Consider the following 20,925-nt stretch of genomic DNA (forward strand, 5'->3'; position numbering starts at 1 on the left):
CTCCAAATTCACATTAATGTAATACAAATGACAGTGATTTACCAATATTTAACTCTTATATAGTCCAGAGAATCTTATTGGGAATAATGAATACAAAAGTTGCGTTACAGTAACTTCGGGGACAGAATACTTAATTGCCATAAACACAATTAAAACAGACTTCATCTTCTTCATGCATTGAGAAATGTCTTTTCTTATTTTATTCTCTAGATTTGGGGTAAAGTGTGACCTAGACAAGTTTTTGTGAGATTCACCTCAACAGCTGTTACTTTTCTCCAGCAGAATCGCTTCATATTTTACAAAAAGAGTTTCTAAAAAATAAATACAAATATTTTCAAGTCTGATTTACTGTCACTGATAGTTTGCAAACTCCTCTCAGCGATCCCACCCCAAAAGGTTTTTTTTTTTTTTCTTTTTTTTACCCACACGATATTCAGTCCATGTCTGTCACCCTGACAAATTTTTCAGAAAATTGTCCATTTTTGTATTTCAGTCCATTGCCAGGATGAATAAATAAATAAATAGAAAGCAATAAATACATAAATATTGTTTTACTTTTTTTGTTTGTTAATTTTTCTTTAAATAAATACATATTTAAATTGTTTTTTGTTTATTTTAATGTTGGTACTTAAAAAGTCTTTTCACTGTATCCGTCCGGATCCCACTGACTTCAAGTCTTTTATCTCCACAGATGGGAAAAGAAATCACAAAAAAAGCTAAGTATGAGTGTTCTTCGTGGTGCATATGGCACAACCCCATTCCTCTTGTTCTCGTTGACAGGTGAGAAGATGTTGGAGGTTTGCCCAGCACCCGGCCTAGTGCTTTTTCCTTCAATATTTGTCCTGAACGTTTCTACAAGACGAGAAGTCACTTTACAAAGTGTAACAGTTGACATTAAAACTCTCTCGACTGACTGGGATCCAAAAAACATCAATGCGGAACTGCAGGGAGAAAAAACGACACTGGGAGCGGGATGCTGATCAGAGGATGGTGCTAGGATCCTTCTTCCTCTGGCTGGGCCGGGGCGTAATATCCGGCCAGCTGCCTGAAGCGTGGCCCCCAGTCGCTGAGGTACGAGAAGTCCTGCTCCGAGGTGGTGGACAGCGTACGGATGGAGCTTAGCGAGAGAGCCGGCGAGCTGCTGCCCTCGAAAGCGTAAGTCTGGAACGAGTCGTACGGAGGCACCGATAAGTCTGCATCTGCCTGCTCCACCTTCTTGCGTATGTAGCCTTTGAAAACTGTGAAATCAGCCGGGCCGCCATCTCCAACCACTCTGCTCTGGATCCACTGCGGGACCGGGTGCAGGTCGGGGCCCGAGTCTGAGTTTTTTACCTCGGGGAAGTCGTAGAGGCTGCGCAGGGCGCTCATGTCGTACGCCTGGGTGTCCTGCTCGCCGCCGCCCTCGTCGTTGTACTTGATGACGTTGTCGCGCATGTCCTCCTCGTCTTCGGACATGCGCTGGCCCTTCCTGTGACGCTTGAGGGTCAGGATCAGCAGCACCAGGACTAAAGGAACAACGAGAGACAAGCAAGACAGCTTTATTCAACAGGCCTGAGGCTGGAATAGACATCATGTTATGAAGAATCCAATCTTCCTTGATCTTTTGAAAAGTTCATCGTACTCTGAAAGTCCAAAAAGACAATTTATTGTAATTGACCTTCAAAGACATTGTGAACTTTCAGACACAGTGAAGTAATGAGGAGAGATTTAGACAGACAGGGCCAGATTTACTAAACAGGGCAAATTAGCGTTAGAGCGCAATTCTATAAAAGCGCCGATGGGAGGGGAAAATTCTGCGTGTGATTTACTGACAATGCACAAAATAAAGAACACAGACTCAACCATATCATTTCCATAATGACCAGCGCAATCTACCAAGAGCAGCGCAAACTAATGGCTGGTTTAAGACATATTTTTTGGGGGTGTTAAATAATGGCGCAAATATAATTTGATGAGCGCAAATGTTAGTAAATCGCTTTGCATCATTCATTTTAATAATGTCCTCCCATAAATTTTGCGTCTGAAAGGGAAACTCCTACAAATGCATATTCAATAAGGTCAGGTGCAAAAATAACGGTGTCCACGCCTTTTCAGTGCTACCTCGTCACTGCGCGGGAAATTAGGAAATCCTGACAGTTATATTTTAACGCCAAAAGACGGTTTGCGCCGGCGTAAGCTGTTAGTAAATCTGGCCAATGATGTTTTTATTTATTTTTTTAAACCAGTAAAACAACAATAAGAGTAAAATGTAGCAAAACAACAACAACAATAATAACAATAAATACAACTTTACTAATGTTATACTGTATGCAGACCTCAGGTAATTTAAAATAAATTAATAATTGTATCCAGCATTACAGTAAATTGATCAAAAGCTACAGTAAAGACATTTATAATGTTAAAAAAGGTTCTATTTAATATAAATTATATTCTTAAAGGATCCTGAATAAAGTGTAACATGGTTTCCACACAAATATGAAGCAGCACAACTGTTTTCAACATTGATAATAATCAGAAATGTTTCTTGAGCAGAAAATAAGCATATTATAATGATTTCTGAAGGATCATGTGACACTGAAGACTGGAGTAATGATGCTGAAAATTCAGGTTTGATCAAAGGAATAAATTACATGTTAACAGATATTCACATACAAAACAGTTTTTTTTATTTTAATAATATTTCATATTTTTACTGTATTTTCTTTCAAATAAATGCAGCCTTGTTGAGCAGAAGAGAGTTCTTTCAAAAACATTAAAAAAAAGAAAGATACATTGTGGAAAACACAGTTTCGTGACTTTAACATCATAAACTGACTTTAACATCATAATGCAAATCGTGACCACAGCAGTGAGGAAAGTAAACTAAATTAATCTCAGGGAAAAAATGTAATGTTAAAGGGGAGCTTTGTTAACATATGCCTCAACATCACTTTTCATGAGAAATTATGACAAATTAATACAGTTTATTTAAAATCTGCAAAGCCTATGAAGGTGTCAAGCATCAGAGTTTCCAAGAAAATGACTTATTAGAAAACTAAATTGTCTCAAATAGGAAAAGGAAAATCCATTAACCTCAAATTGACACTTGAGTAAACAACTGAGCCGCTTCTTGTACAGCGGCAGTCGACTTTCCTCAGCGGATCACATCACAACATGAGGAGGATATTAACAAACCCAACCTGGCAACGCTATGCAGCGAGGGAACTTATTACAAACCACATCTTAATTTTAATGAGAGACTTGTCCTTTCTGTAGCATTTCAACTACTGCATCATCAGAACAACGCTTGACAAAATTATCTCACTGCAGTTTCTATTAGAATTGACCCTTTGCTAAGCTCCGCCTCTTTTGGTTACTGCTACTTCCGTTAGAATGAACCGAATGATGTCATTTTTGCTCAAATGTGCTTAATATCTATTCAATGGTAAAAACTCACTTCATGTTATTCTTTCTGCGAAAATCCATTAGAAAAAGCATAAACTTCTCATATAATTATACACACAGCAACAGCTGCTAAACCAGGATTGGTCAGTAGTATTTTAAGGCGGAGTTTAGTGCACTCAACGTACTGCATTATGCATGAGCTTCTGAGACCGGTTATTAAGTGATATATCTGCCATCCCATTGTCTTCATTCACTAACAATATGTGATTGAGAGGAGAAGTGCAGAAAGGATTACAAATAAATGAGACGTTCACAAAGCTTCGCCGTGAGGTGCAGCGCAGATATGAATGAGGAATTCAACGTGAACTGAAAAGGCAAACAATTGAGATGGATCATTTAATAAATTAATGAGTCAGAAAACAAAAGCGGCATCTCTCTCAATAAATCAATGAACCCTTAATCTCAGCTGAATTATGTTAATTATCCTCTGCGTTTGTGATTGTATAGCTTCTTTCTTGCATTTCATCTATCAGTGTTGTTTAAATAAACACAGAACCGGCGGCAATATTCACTGCTGCATTTACAGACCCTAAAAGCCAACCAATTCCAATTTGGGAAACGTTGATGTATTTAATATGGATATCCGGGTAGAGAAAAAAGGTCTGACCTAATTCCACCCGTGCATCTGTTTTAAGCCTCCTAAAACTGGAGACAAAAGCAGCGATTTAGCAATGTAGGTTACTGCACTAAGAGCTTTTGAGATTGACTGTTCAAAAGTTAGTTGTATGCACAAACCCAAAACCCAAGGTATTAAACTTCATGCATCCACACCATTTGCACTATGGAAATGATTTATACCTCAAATCATGCTGTTACTCTTCTAAGCGATCGGATTTATGATTTTCTGGCCCAACAGACCAGAATAAAATCTAGAGATCAGAATATCACATTGTTATAAATATCACATGTTCCTTTCTAAAATATACCACATTCAGAAAGTTTTCCAGTTTTGTGGACATTAACACAAAGTCCAGTCACGAGTGGCTATAATTACACAGAAAATTGAGAGCACACATAGCATTTGACCACTGGATTTACAAAAATAATAACAATGAATGGAATATATTTTCTGTTTGTATTTGTATAAAAATACGGTGCAAGATTACTATATTTAAATCAACGTGATAAATTAGGAAAAAAGTAATCCAAAATTAATCAGAAATAGTCTGATTATATCATGTAAGTAATCTACACTGCCTGTTGGCTACTAAAAGCCACAAACTACAGTTTTGATTTCAACAGGTCTTTAGCTGCAAAAATCATGATGCATAAACTCAATATATAATGTCTGTGGAGTGAAGTTCAAATTCAGTAAGTGATCATCTGAATATTTCATTAAGCATGTTTTCTCTGGAGGCACATGTCTGATCAAAGACTATCCATTTTACATAATTATTAATGTAATAAGAGTGCCATTGTCTTGGCTGGCGTTCTAATCTTGAGAGGGAAATGTCTGGGGTCAGGCAAGGATTTCTTTCATCTTTCCGTTTGAGGACGAATGACTGGGATGAAGGCTCTCAGACAATCGTTTATGCAATAGTAGAAAAAGGACTTCTCTTTCACCTTCTTTTCTGTGGTATAATGTATAAAAGCTTCAGAATTTGGTAGTAAACATTTTATTTCCTATGCTCTTTAACTACTACTTGAAACACATCAGCCTGATATACTGTGTCAGTAGCTAAAGTTTGCTTAACAACTCTCCCATCAATGAATATATATATATATATAAATGTATATAACTGAAAAAAGGTGAATTGAGAATTTGCTCTCATTTGCAAATTTGTTTAGTTATCTAGAAATACCAGTACACAATGCAAAATAAATTTCACATAATTTTCTTTATTTTAAAATATTTTTAGTTTTTTTTCTGTCTCCAGGTTTAAATATGATTTTGAATCTCATTATCAATGTGTCCCCAGACTTTTAAATCCCATTGCAGTTGGCCTCAAAGCTATCAGACAAATTGAAGCAACAAAAGTCACATTTTGATATCAGACTTTGTTCAAGGTTTGATCAAATCCCCATCCTTAAGCAAGAGCAATATTAACAGTGATGCCTTCCTTACCAAGCACTGCAGATTCTGAGAAAAATATATGCTTGACCTGACATTTGTCAATTTCCATGCATCTGTCAGATTGCAGCCAATCACAGTCTATTACCTTCCAAAGGTACAGCGTATGAGTTACATAAGCAAAAAATAACAAATAAAAATTGTGTATCTGAGGACAAAACTATATATTTAGAGCCCAGACTGCACTGGGAAGCTTGTTTTATGGATGGCTTTTGTGGTAGATGGGAACACATAACAGTGTATTAAAGTATGAGAGCGCATTATGAAGGCTCTAGCTGTGAAGTTGAAGCTAATTTTCCTCGCCGTGGACCATCCGTCTAACGCTGAGCTTTACGAGCAGCTCCAACCATATGAAAACTGACAAAGCGGCGTACAAACAAGGCAGAAAATGAACAACACGCTCTGGCCCTTTCCGGAAATGACAAATAAATCAGATACAGCAATTTCCAATTCAGCAGCCGTAGCCCGCACCTGGAGTTTCATAACTTCGCTTTCACAGGATAAACCGGCGAGAAGTATTTATGATTATTTACTACTGTTTATGTCTTTCAGCCAGGACTCGCTGTCGGCGTTTATCTACCCTAAACATGTTGGGAGTAGAAAAGATGGCAGGCATATTAATCTATGTAACTGACTCGGGATAGGCCGTTTTGCAATTATTAACTCACCAGCAAATGGCTAAAAACACCCGAGCGAATAATGCCGCAGACTCCTCAAAGACGCTCTCTGGCTCTTTGATTCAGTATTTTTCCATCAGCCCCGGGGGTCTTTGACCACGCTCTCCCTTCATGTTATTCTTCGATTCTGGCATGATCAAGGACTCGTAATGGCCGTGAGCCAGGTAAAGTGAATTGAGTTACACAGACTGCATTTGCAGTGCATGATGCATACTAAATGTGCTAATTCCTGTGAAGATGGCATGAGATGCATGCATGCAGACTAGCCTTTAGACACATTAGGGGATTGCATGCATTGATTGCATAGACCGGTTTAATCACTAGAAGGTCTTACCACTAAGGTGTGTGATATTGGCAAAAAATGATATCTTTATATTTATTGGGATTTTTTTTTTGATAACGATAATTAAACAATATTTTGCAGAGTGTATTTTTGTGTTGTTACTTTGGCTGGTTTAGGCCTGTCATCATAGATAAATGACGACATTAAAACTGCCAGTAAGTTGCGACAAGACCGTGGCTTAATGATTGATTCATTGAATCATTCATTCAAACTTTCTGTTCAAAACGGCTGATTCATTTAGAAACAAAGCAAGTGACTGTCTTTATGAATGGATCATGAAATCACTGATTCAAATTATTAGCTCAAAACAGCTGATTCATTTAGAACCGATGCAAGTGACATTGAATCATTGACTCAATGACACTGATTTGTTCATAAACACATTAATTCAGAAACTAAACACCACAGTGTTGCTCTGAGGTGCACAAATGTTCTGATCTGGCTTGTTTGGAACTGTTTTCATTAGCAAAACAGAAAAAACACTATTGTGTCTACAATGCAAGTCATTGTTAACTTCTTGTTTGCCAAACTATTACATACTGTGAAATTAATATCTCATTTGCATAGCACTCACTAATATTTAGGAAAACAGCACTGTTGGTTGTCTGATATTACTTAACTATATACATATAAAAACAAAAACCCATACAGGGAAATTTTTTGCACTCATAATTTGAATTACAGCGACATTCTTACGATATTCTAATAGGCTTCATCATGCAGTGAATGCTTTGGACTTGCAAGGCGTTTTTGATTGTTTTTCGCAAAGTGAATCATTAAAACAACAATTACGATAGTATCACAGATGATAAATATCGCACACCCCTACTTATGACTTCTTTTTCCCAACAACCTACATCTGGACTGAGCTGTGAATCCGGCCTCGGCTCTCACGGTCGAGCTGAAGGTGTCGGTTGAAGAAACACGTTATGTACTTGCCCTTGTGAAACATGTTGCGACTTCCTGCCGTGCAGATGTTCGGTTAAGCGGACCTGACAAGACGGCTAATTTACCCTTGGGTAGCGGGTGGCCAGGACTCCCATCATGGCAGATGGGCTGTAATTGGGACGGATGTGTGCAGATGCCTTGCTGCGCCCAAATGGATTTATCACGTCACCCTCAGAATGAACTGATGGAGGGGTTGTTTGTTTGAAGCTAATTAGGCAGAAATTTGTTTTCATTCCCTCCTTATCATGCTGCAAATTGATCTAATAGGAATGGTGCGGAAGGTGAGGGACACCCTCTTCCTTCCAACGTCATGAGATCGGTCCGATCTGTGCACTCAACCAAGAGGAGACATACTGATGAAACTTTCCATCACATCAAGACTTGACTAGAAGAACAACGAACAGATTACTAGACTAGATTACAATTGAACAGAGCCATAATCCCACTACAAATTTTATCTTTTTCATTTTATGAATTATATAAAGGAATATGGTACAACAGACTGTTTGAATATTGACCAATCAGAAGCCAGGAGGGGAATTAGATTAGATTAGATTAAACTTTATTGTCATTGCACATGTAAGGTACAGGGCAACGAAATGCAGTTAGCATCTAACCAGAAGTATTGTATTACTACTTACAATACTACTACTTACAATACTACAATCTAACTAGAATTAGTATTGTAAGTAGTATTGTATTAGTAGTGAAACATAGACAACAGCAATCCTACTATAAATTATAATTACATAAAAAATAGACAAAATAAATTAAATAAAAATCAAATATTAAACACAAAATATAATAAATAAATAACTAAATATTAAATACAAAAATATAAAAAAATAAAATAAAAACAACAGGCTACAACAGGCCATGTTACTTGAACGTCAATCAGAATTTAGATTAAAATAAAAAGACTAAAATAAGAAAATAAATACAATTAAACAAAAAATATTAAATAGACAGATAATAAAGAATAAAATATTGGATAAATAAAAAAAGCCTAAAAAGGGGAAAAGGACAGCAGGTTATATTAGATAATATTGAACAAATATTTAGCACAGAATATAATTATGAAATATGTTTAGTTTCAAAATTTAGTTGTTTAATTTAAATGTTTATTTTTTCATTGCATTAGGATAAAAATAGAATAGAATAGAATAAAATAGGTTTAAATTTAATTAAATGAACAAATTATATTATTAAAAAAATAAAAATAAAAAGCTTAAAATGTAGAGAAAGAAAAATTTAAAAAATTGCTATTGAGCAATCAGAAGAACTAGAACTAGCATGGAACCGAATTGAACAGAACTGAACAGAACATCATAGAATACAATACAGTCTCATAACTAGGCTAGAGTATTTGGCTAGAACACAGATGTTCCACAATCCAAGTATGAATTGTATTTGTCCATCTGGGATTTGAAGGTGGCTGCAAGTGTTCTCTGCGCTCATCAATGACTATTCAGTGCTGCCAAACATTCACCCGCCAACTGTGCTCTCAAACATCACAGATTTAAAACAACCAGCATAAAACTTTCAGCTTCACAGCGCTGCTTCAGTTTTAATTGATGTTCATTTCAGTAGAGGATCAAATCCTTTGGGACAACAATTAAATTGAATTATTAATTAAAGATCAATTTTGAGATGCTTCGCTATTTTTGCACGACACATTAAAACTAATGACTAAATGATGAGACATGTATGAAAATGTAAGTGGTGTTTGTCCTTGCAAAAAACTCAGTGTTGTGAGTGGATGCCAGGGAATTGTTATGTGGATGCTTGGTGGTTTTACTGTATTTAAAAGAGCCTCTGTGGTTACGTTTCCAAATATTGATTTGAATGATTGATCCTATGATTGATTTTAATCATTTAGATTAAAATAGCCTAAAATAAAATAAAATAAAGTGAAATTAAAAATATACATTAAAACTAAATAAAAATAGATACATAATTTACAAAAAAAAAATATATATATAATAATAAAATAAATACAAATTAAAACATAATAATATATAATAAAAGATTGCATGAAACGATACTGGAAATAGAATAGAACTGAACAGCATAGAGTAGCATAGAATAGAAAATGAAATTATTATGAATTATGTTTCCAATGTAACTAAAATGGTTAAAGGGTGCCTATTATGCAAAAATCACTTATAAGCTGTTTGAACACAGTTGTGTGACCGCAGTGTGTGAAAACAACCAGCCTATAATGGTAAAAATCCAGCCACTAATTTTTTTTAAATCCCAAAAAATCATAAACTGTTTCAGCTTCTCCCTCTGTTCACGTCACCGAGGGGAAAAAGTCCCACCCATTTGTGACGCTGTCCTATAAGCATAGACACAGCCCTGAGTGGGAAGCTGCGGTCCGCCTCCGCCATTACTGATTACTTGCTGTAGCTGCTGGAGATATACGATGTCAGCGCCAAAGAGGCATGCGTCTGCTCCAGACAAAGTAAGTATCACGTGATATTAGATATTAATATGAGGACATATTAATTTATTATGCACAGTATAATCAGATGACTGACTTTGAAACAGAGTAGTTTTCTGTAAAGATAACAGGCTTGTATTAATAGTGGAATGTTTATTTGCAAAGGCTAGCACTACTAATGCAGAGCTGGAGCTCTTGAAGCTCCGCCTTCTTCTCCGGGAGCAACAGCTCATTTGCATTAAAGCAACATACTCAAATACAGCGCGTTTTGGCTCATACCCTAAAAGTGGCAATTTTAACAAGCTATAAAAAATTATCTGTGGGGTATTTTGAACTAAATCTTCACATATATGCTCTGGGGATATCAGAGACTTATTTTACATCTTGTAAAAAGGAACATAATAGGTCCCCTTTAAATAAAGAAGCTTAAAAATTATATAAAAAAGTGTCCGTTATAATCTGGTATCTAGAAATAGTTTTTTTCTTTTTTGCTATATTTATCAAATATCTTATGCCTGATCACTTACAAATTTAACAGCACACTTTTCCCTGACAAGCTTTAATACTTCAGGTTAATAGTTTTGAAAACCCCTAACCAAAAGTATGAGCAATAGTGATAGCGATGCTTGACTTAGCAACCACGGCTAATTAAACAGAAATGAGGTGCGTTTGATGACCCGCACATGACCCATAAATGATTCACCGCAGGAAAGATGAGCCGAAGCATGCTCAGCTGACTGAAAACAATTCATGTCGCATACTTTCCTGAGAAAGAGAGAGAGGGACAGGAAAAGCGCTAAGTGGAGAAGAGAGAAATAAAGACAGATATACTAAGGCCAGGAGAAAGTCATAAAACTTTCAGAGATGACAAGAGAAGCGCAGTTCACCGCTCCGGTACATGGGAACGGGTGGATGTCTGGAAAGGCTGCTCTATTTAAAGCTGGGTGCTCCGCCGGGACAGCGGTGCTGATGCTGCTCTTTTTTGCGAGCGAGGGCTACATCTGTTTTGAGCATCCCTTAACTCAGCCATCCTCCGCCAGAGAAGCTGCATGTCATTCACCCAGCCCTATATTGTGCATGTGTTCGCTCTGCGTGAACAAAAGCTTTCGGAGGATGAGCAACTGCAGAGGATGCTGAATGAAATATTGATCAGCTTTTATGCCATTCTAGTTTTGTTTTTCGCCTGCTGCCACATTTGAACCCAGCTTTTAAAGAATGAGTTACAGCAGTCGTGGAGGTAAACATGTTCAGAGCTGGCTTGGCTCTATATCTGCTGCTCTCCATGCATACGACTGATGAAAGCCTTTGTTAATTGCTCTGTGAATGCAGATATTAATGCACATTCTCAAGTGGACAAACTTGCATCTTCGAGATCCGCCGGTCACCTGTGTTTTGTTAAAGGTGAGATGATACAGATGAGTGACCCTCGCGTTCTTTTACATCATTGACCCACATGCACACACATGAATGACGAAGGAACCTTCTGGGTTATTTACCACTTAATATCTACAAACAGCATACCACAGATAATAATTGCACGAGTGTGCATGAATGAATGGGAAACATATTGGAAATAAATGGAAAGCTATCAGATGAGAAGTGTGATAATAAATGTTTAGAGGCATCTACTCATTCTTTGTTACATTTTTTCCTCCATCGTTTTAGAATAATTTTAGAATTATACATTTTTAGAATAATAACTGTAATTAATATTCGTATTGCTTTATTTATTATTAAGACGCTGTTATAAGTATATACGTTGATATAAAATATTGATATAAGAACGTAATTTTTTAAAACTTTTCATTTTTTGTCTCTGGCATCACAAAAATTAAGTTTAAAATACACAAATCTTTTAATTATTAAATTAATTTATTAACTATTATTAATAAATTAATTATTATATATATATATATATATATATATATATATAATAGAAAAACATATTTTTTTCAAAGAAACTTGTACAATATGACCTATAACTTTTTCATGCAAAACATATATACGTCATTTTATAATAACATTTAAAAAAATTGCTTTACTTGTGGATGTACAAAAATTTAACTGTGTGTTAATAATAAGGATGTAAAATTAATAAAACAATAATGATTTGTAAAAATAATAATAATAATAATAATAATAATAAATTAAAAAGAGGTTTTTAAGATCATGAGATAAAAATGAGTAAAGTGTGCCCAAACTTTTAGTGACCTGTGGCATGCGTTTACTCATACGGCAGATTTTATCCATGTGAACATGGAATTCAAGCTATAAATTTCATCAGTTTCTTTGTTCCCTAGAATTCAAACCCATGACCTCAACGATGTTCAACCAGTCAAGCTACATGATGTTGGTACTCAATACGCTGTCAGATCTGTCACACTGCTTCAAAACTAGAACCGCAACACAATATTACACGCATACAGCATGAGACCGGTGCCATAGATTTGTGCATCAACCCCGTCTGTCAAAGTCTTTTATCGCACAACCAGCGGAAAGAGAAAACATGGTGGTTACTTTCACTTGGCATACATGTGAGGATGAGATGTAACGTGCTGTATATATTCAACAAACTCACAGGAATGACACCAGTAATGCATAAGCAGAAGTTGATCCACTTAGAAATGCAGTACAAACTCAACTGGACAATCTATGCAACACTGAAATACAAGTTTCTTGCCTGCTTGGCTTCCTAAAGCATGCATTTCACATTTGTTGTTACGAACTGAGGAATGCATTGAAGTGAATTGAATTGAATAACTCGTATTGTTCCTATAAGACCATAAGGTGGATAAGTGAAGGCTTTACCGATGAGGATGAGGATGCAGACCAGCAGCGCGATGAGAGCGCCGGGGCTGAGCGCGGCTGACATGACGTAGGCCGTGGCGTTGCAGGACTGAATGGCTCCGTCTGTGTCACAGCCGCACACGTGGATGGTGAGGGTCCCCGTGCTGCTGAGGGCCGGAGGACCGCTGTCCACCACCAGGATGGGCAGCAGATACACATTCTGCTCCTGACGGTTGAATCCGGAGTGCTGTGTCCTGATGCCGGCTGTGTTGTCTACAGAGTCAGAGAGACCAAAGGTTTGAGACGCAAACATACGAATATGCTCTCTGTTATTTATATATTATATTAAAATATGCGTGATTTTACTATTACTGAAAATAAAGGAAGTGTTGCAGAGCCTTATCTGTTGTCTGTAACCTTAATACAAATCATACTATGGTACATTTAAAAATAGCACAGTGTTGCCAAATTATTACAACGGTAGAGCAAAACATTGAGAACGAATGAAAGTAAAGAGTAACAGTCAAAAGTAATATATATATATATATATATACTGTATATACTGTATAAAGCAAATAATAATAATAATGCATGCATTTTATTATTTTAATTGATAATAATATACTTTTTTTAAAATAAATAAATACTTTTATTCAGCAAGGACACATTCAATTAATCAAAAGTGATAGTAAAAACATTTCTAATGTTGCAAGAACATTCTGTTTCAGATGAATGGACCTTAAAGTATAATTATACTGGACTTTTAATTAACAACAATTAGTCAACTAGTTGTTCAAACAACTACAAAGTAAAAATACGAAACAAAAACAAAGACAGTATAAATATGAATACAACATCTATCGATAATTTATGATAAAATAATAATTAAAAAAGTAAAAACTCAATTAAAGTGACACTATACAAAAGCAATATCATTTGTATTTATTATATTTAAAATACATTCATAATTTATAATAAAATTATTTAAAAAGTAAAAAAGAGGAAAGTAAAGAGGCACAATAAATGCAGTTTAATTTATATTTAGTATATACATTTTTTTTTATAATTTATAATAAAATAACAATTAACATTAAAATAAAAATAATAACATTTAATAAGTAAAATAATACAATTTTATAGACTTTTACATTGTTACAAGAAAATTCTATTTCAGATAAATGAACCTAAAACCAACCTAATTATACAGGATCTTTAAGACCAATTAGTCAGTTAGTAATTCAGAAAACCCATCTACTTTCAGCCTTGGTGAGAGTAAAAGACTTTTTTAAACAAGATTTTAATGAGTTCAAACTTTTAAATGTAAAATAGCCATACTGATATATCCACATATTCACACACACACACACACACACACACAGAGAACACCCAATTGTTCCCCTAACAGAAGATACAAGCACAAACTGAACCCATTGCAGGCTGTAAGCGAGAAACAAAGCAGGTGTGAAGTTCCCAGAACTGAAGTGGCAGAAGTAGGAATGTGACAAACAGCAAAATACTATGAAAAACTCCAGCAACAGCTCAACTAGTGGACTTGCATCCAGGCACAGGAGCCATCCGTCACGAAGGACATACATCACCGTCAGCTCCAGCGCTAGATCAAGACTTACTGATAAAAACAGCTCACGTCACCTCATCTGGCACAGAGACAGGGAGTTTCTGCTGAGTAAAAGCAGGACGACACTGTGACTCGACTGGGCCTGTAAATCTCCTCTCCTTCTCATAAATACAGCACATACCATCAACAAAGGCAACAAATCCATTTCTGAAGTCTAAAACATCAGGAGCGGAGACATTACCATAACCAAACCACAGTGATGAGCCCAAGTAAACACTGAGATGTGTTTTAAAATGCGACGCTGACACGGTCATTGATCGGGTCGAGAAACCAATCATTTATTAAAGAGCGCAGAGCCGTGACCTTTCAATATATTTATCTAGCTGGGCCACGTCTTTCTGGCAAACACCTAAATGACAAAAAGAGGACGCAGAAGGAAATCATTGATTGAGTTCTGCACCTCCAATCAGCGCTCATATTAGCTTCATAATTGATTTTGAGTCATCAAAAGCTGTGAATCAGATTTAGTGCTTGCGTTTATTAGGGTTCCCGCACTGTGACCTTTCCAGTCGCTGGATAAGGATTCTTAAAAATGATTCAAACATAGGCCAATTCACAAATGAATCATTCAGAACTGACTCAGAATCGACTCACAATGATTCACAAATCAGATATCACTGTGCACAAGAACAATAATTAGCTATGAAGTATTGTAGAAAATAGCATAAAATGTATATTCACTATATCAATTTAATTTAAATAAAAGAAAAGAAAATGGTAAACACCATTTTAAAATTCACAGATACTTTCCATGATTAAACCTTGGTTTAAAAGGTTTTGAAAAACTCTAAAAATGTATACAAGTAAAATTAAATAATATTAAAATGATATATGAAAATAATATATTTATATTTTAAAAACACATTTTCAAAAATAGTCAATGCATTGCATATATTATTTGAATTAATATTAATTAATAATAACATTGTATCAGTTTAATATTACTATTAATTAGTTAATATTAATTATTTATACATGATATATGTATGCATTTAATATATAATATAATATGATATAATATAATACAATACATTTAATCAAAATTGCAAAAAATCGATGATCAAATCATCCTTTTTAAACAAAACATGAATTTTTTAAATTTTTAAATACTATAACAATAGATCTTGTGTTGAAAGTGAAGACAGTCAGTATTGTTTGTTTGTGGTTGGTGGATGATGTTGATAATTCATAAAAAAAGTAAAGTAAAGTCGTGACGTATTGTCAAGTATGGTGACCCATACTCGAAATTGGTGCTCTGCATTTAACCCATCCAAGTGCACACACACAGCAGTGAGTAGTGAACAAATGCTCATGTGACCAGTGTGACCTTCAAACATTTACTGAAAAATCACTGAAACAGCTTCTGATTTGAACGCGATGAGAATCAGAGAAATATCCCGCAGCATTCGAGACTCTTGATCTGCTGAATCACATTTGCACATTTAGAAGAGTCCAAACACTTGTTTTGGGCATCTGCATTTGCCAGATGGAAACATATTGCAATGTTTCTGTATCACAGCATCGGCCGACTGAGGCCAGAGCAGTCAAACTACTTTGAATACGAAATATGGAAAGAGAACAATGAATCAAACCAGAACAAAACTCAGCACCGATGCCAAAAACATCCCAAACAAACTGAGTAACAATGAACAATGCCCTCGGCCTGCGCTATACGTTCTGCTGCGACTAAAAACACACCAGCAGGCGTCCGGGGAGAAACCGGACATGGAAAATGTTGGTGGAAAGACGAATCAAACGCTGGTGTGAGAGAACAACCTCGTGCGATCGACTGGCTCCAGACGACCTGTCCAAAAGCAACAGCCAAAAGATGCTTTGTTTGGAGTCGGCAATCAAATTCCCAACGTGCCAAGCGGCTCTCTCGGTCTCTGTCCCTCTCTGGAAGGACTCTATTCCAAGCACAAAGTAAGAGATGAGTTTAATATTACAGCGAAAGGACAGCTGAATCAATAGCACAGATCTGCACAAGTCTGACGTCCCCGTGTGTCGGATCACAGAGGGAGAAGGTAACGCGGCGCTGCAGCGCTCAACTGAGAGAAATGACTGATTCAGTCTGACAGCTTGACAAATGTGTCCATGAAAAAGAAGTATGGGGGATTCGGGACGTGGGAGGACACAAAGTGTGCTCTTTTGAGTGTGCTTGAGAGGGGAAACCTCCGGAGGCGTCCTTTTAGGAGAGTTTCTGGGTGAATCTCACAACAGCTGTCAAGAACACGTCCAGCTCATGTTTCATCCCAAAATCAAATGAAGAAAATAGGAAATTATATTCAGCAAACAGAAAATCAAGCCTGTTTTGGGAGTGTGTGAGGCTATAGTGGCAACAAATAGAAGTGCAAAAATAATGAATGTTTCTAGTATTTTCAAACATTCCCCTCAACTTTGCAGATACTTTTGATGCACCGGTGAAGCAGAAATGAAACACTTCACCTTTATTTTTATTTGAAAATCAAGCACATCTCCCTCCAGTTTATCATTACTGTAATGGGAACAAATATTAGTCTCACTGTCATAATGTTGAGGAAAAAATATATAAATGTAAGTATATAAACACGTGGTCATAATTGTTGGTTCCCTTGGTAAATATGATGAAATAAGGCTGTGAAAATAAATGTTCATCGTTAATCCTTTTGAACTTTTATTTAAAAAACAAACAAAAAAAAAATCTAGGCTTTCATTGGAGAAGAAGAATTTAAAATGGGGGGAAATATAATGAAATATATATATATATATATATATATATATATATATATATATATATATATATATTTTAAATAAATGTTGGACACAATTATTGGCACTCCTAGAAATTCTTATGAGTAAAATATATCTGAAATATATTTTCATTCATATTCAGAATTTTGAGCACACCAGCGTGGTTATGAACATGAAATTATCCAGCCATGGCTTCCTGTTTTACAGAAAAATAAATAGGAGTGAAAACAAAACAAAGGCCAAATTCCAAATTAATCACCCATCACAATGAGAAAAACCAAAGAATATATTTCTGATGTGCAGCAAAAGATAATTGAGCTCCACAAATTAGAAATTGTCTTTAAGAAAAGAGCTAGAGCAGTGAAAATTCCCATTTGCACCATCAGGGCAATAATTGATAAAGAGCTGATAAAATGTAATAATAAATAATTATAAACTGATAAAATGTAAAACTGTAACTTGAATGCAGTGTAAGTCACTTTGGATAAAAGTGTCTGCTAAATGCGTAAATGTAAATGTAACTAAGAAATTCCAATCAACAGAAAATGTTATGAATCTGCCTGGAAGAGGACACGTGTCTATATCGTCCTAATGCACGGTGAGAAGGAGAGTTTGAGTGGCTAAAGACTCTTCAAGGACCACAGCTGGAGAATTGCAGAAAAAGGCTGAGTTTCTTGGTCAGAAAACCTTAAAACAAATTTATCAAACAGCACCTACATCACCACATGTTGTTTGGGAGGGCTTCAAGAAAAAAAAAAAAAAAACTATCACCAAAAAACTATCTCCAGCATATTCAGTTATCAGACATGATAATGTGTACAATGAAATATACTGCTGTATTTGTGATGTTGTGGGCCTATATTTCTGCTGGAGGTCCTGGACATCTTGTTTAGACACATGGCATCATGGATTCTATCAAATACCAACAGATAAAAAAATCAATAAGTGACCGACTCTGTTAGAAATCTTATAATGGGCCATGTTTGGATCTTCCAACGATACAATAATCCAAACACAAACCTCAAAAACAACTCAAAAATGGGTCACTGAGCACAAAACCAAGCTTCTGCTGGCCATTCCAGTCCTCTGACCTGAACCCTGTAGAAAATGAGTGAGGTGAACTGAAGAGGAGAAGCACCGTCATGGAGCTGTGAGTCTGAAGGATCTGGAGTGATTCTGGATGAAGGAATGGTCTCTGATCTCTTGTCATCAGGTGTTCTCTAACCTCATCAGGCATTATAGGAAAAAACTATAAAACCTATACTATTTTGGCAAATGGAGGTTTCAAAAAGTATTGAATAAAAGGGTACCGTTAATTTTGTGTATTACGTTTTCATTTTTTCAGCAAGTTAAACTAAATGAAAATGAGTAATGTTGAGCAATAAGAGAAATTTATAAATTACAAATGTTTTTTTAATGGTTTTAGTTTTATATATCATTTATATATTATACATTTTGTTTATATATTTATAGATACTGCATTGCAATTGCTTTTATTTATTTATTTATTTAACTTGGACAATTGTTTGTGCTTTATCTTCTCTTCCATTAATATATTTAACATTTTTAGACGCTATTACACTTTTTATCTTTTTTATCTAGATTTAGGGGTAAAATATGACCTGGATGTTTCTTCATGAGATTCACTTTTTAATGTAAACGTAATGTCACACTTTTTGTTTGCACAGTGATTTAGTTATCATTTCTACCAGTTCTAGTTTATCTGGTCTGTGTGTTTGTGTGCTCAAGCGTGCATGTATGTGTTTGTGTGTCCTCACGTGCTCAGCTGACATTTGCCTGGCTCTCCACCGCTGACATTTCCATCCTGTCAGATCAGTCTGTATTTGCCCATGCGTCACATCAACTTACACACATCTCTAAAGAGCCATAACACAATCCTGCTCGGTCTGACGGGACACAACAAATATAGACTGACAAAGCAAAACTGAAATGAAAAATCTACACTGAAGGAGAAAATGCCCGATTATTTGCAGATGGATTCACATCAATAATGCCAGCACACTTCCTACATGGATGGCATTACAGGGACACTCTCCAAGATACTGTCTTCTAGTATACCTTTTTTATCATATTGTGTCTGAATGCTCAATTCTGAATTGCTACATTATATTTCTCAGCACGAAGTGGTAACAATGTTTTTAACTCACAGTTTCACAATTATTAGAGAGTCTCTCTCTCTCTCTTTCCATCCCTCCCTCCCTCTCGTTAATTATTTAAAATACATTTTAGATGTAACAAATGGTAATTGTAATTAAAAAAAATGTATAAACTAATAAATACAGTGTATTTATTACTAGTACAATGAATGAGATTCAGTGAATATAAAATCTATATAAAATCATAAGAAGTGTCCAAATATATATGGACCTAACTGTGTGTATATTACTGATTACTATTACAGTTAATATGATTACAATTTTAAAAATGCCATATTAATTTAAGGTAATATTATTTATTTATTCATTATATATTTGCTTTTGTTAATTATATTGATTGCTATTTTGTAACATATTATTATATATTTCTATATAAATTACCAGGTTTGTGTTTATATAGAGTGTACTGTATATAGTACATGTCTATAAATATATGTGTATAAAAATAAATAAACACACATACATTAATATATTTAAGAAATATATGTACAACCCGAATTCCGGAAATGTTGGGACGTTTTTTTTTTTTTTTTTGAATAAAATAAAAACTAAATGACTTTCAAATCACATGAGCCAATATTTTATTCACAATAGAACACAGATAACATAACAAATGTTTAAAATGAGAAATTTCACACTTTTATCCAGTAAATGAGCTCATTTCAAATTTGATGCCTGCTACAGGTCTCAAAAAAGATGGCACAGGGGCAACAAAGGGCTGAAAAAGCAAGACAGATTCAGCTGGGAGAACATCTAGCAACTAAGTAAGTTAATTGACATCAGGTCTGTAACATAAAAGGGATGTCTTAGAGAGGCAGAGTCTCTCAGAAGTATAGATAGGCAGTGGCTCTCCAATCTATGAAAGAGTGCGTAAAACGTTTGTGGAATACTTTAAAAACAACGTTCGTCAATGTCAAATTGCAAAGGCTTTGCAAATCTCATCATCTACAGTGCATAACATCATCAAAACATTCAGAGAAACTGGAGAAATCTCTGTGCGTAAGGGACTTCGGGCCCTCAGATGACACAGCATCACTCATCGACATGATTCTGTCATTGACATTACTAAATGGGCCCAGGAATACTTCCAGAAACCACTGTCAGTAAACACAATCCGCCGTGCCATCTGCAGATGCCAATTAAATCTCTATCATGCAAAAAGGAAGCCATATGTGAACATGGTCCACAAGCCCCGTCATGTCCTGTGGACCAAGGCTCATTTAAAATGGACCGTTTCAAAGTGTAAAAGTGTTCTATGGTCAGACGAGCTCAAATATGACATTCTTGTTGGAAATCAGGGATGCTGTGTCCTCTAGGCTAAAGAGGAGGGAGACCTTCCAGCATGTCATCAGCGTTCAGTTCAAAAGCCAGCATCTCTGATGGTATGGGGGGAATAAGTGCATACTGTATGGACAGCTTGCATGTTTTGGAAGGCACTATGAATGCTGAAAGGTATATAAAGGTTTTAGAGCAACATATGCTCCCCTCCAGACGACGTCTATTTCAGCAGGACAATGAAAAACCACATACTGCAGCTATTACAACAGCATGGCTTTGTAGTAGAAGAGTCCGGGTGCTGAATTGAACTGCCTGCAGTCCCGATCTTTCATCTATAGAGAACATTTGGCACATCATTAAACAAACAAATATGTCAAGGATGACCACAAAC

The 20,925-nt window shown here is 35.7% G+C and overlaps 1 protein-coding gene across 1 annotated transcript in view; it reads right to left on the bottom strand.

The window, feature by feature from the left end:
- Window positions 1–420: 420 nt before the first annotated feature.
- Window positions 421–20,925, bottom strand: part of LOC306879671 (cadherin-22-like) — a gene marked incomplete at its 5' end in the record, with an annotated part of 112,786 nt that continues 92,281 nt past the window's right edge. The window contains 2 exons of the mRNA XM_079432821.1: window positions 421–1,505; window positions 12,735–12,986. Coding sequence (XP_079288947.1) covers window positions 994–1,505; window positions 12,735–12,986 — 764 coding nt within the window. The 3' untranslated portion in view covers window positions 421–993. The remainder of the gene's footprint in view (window positions 1,506–12,734; window positions 12,987–20,925) is intronic.

Source organism: Barbus barbus (assembly GCF_936440315.1).
Source record: "Barbus barbus genome assembly, chromosome: 13".
Classification (NCBI taxonomy): domain Eukaryota; kingdom Metazoa; phylum Chordata; class Actinopteri; order Cypriniformes; family Cyprinidae; genus Barbus; species Barbus barbus.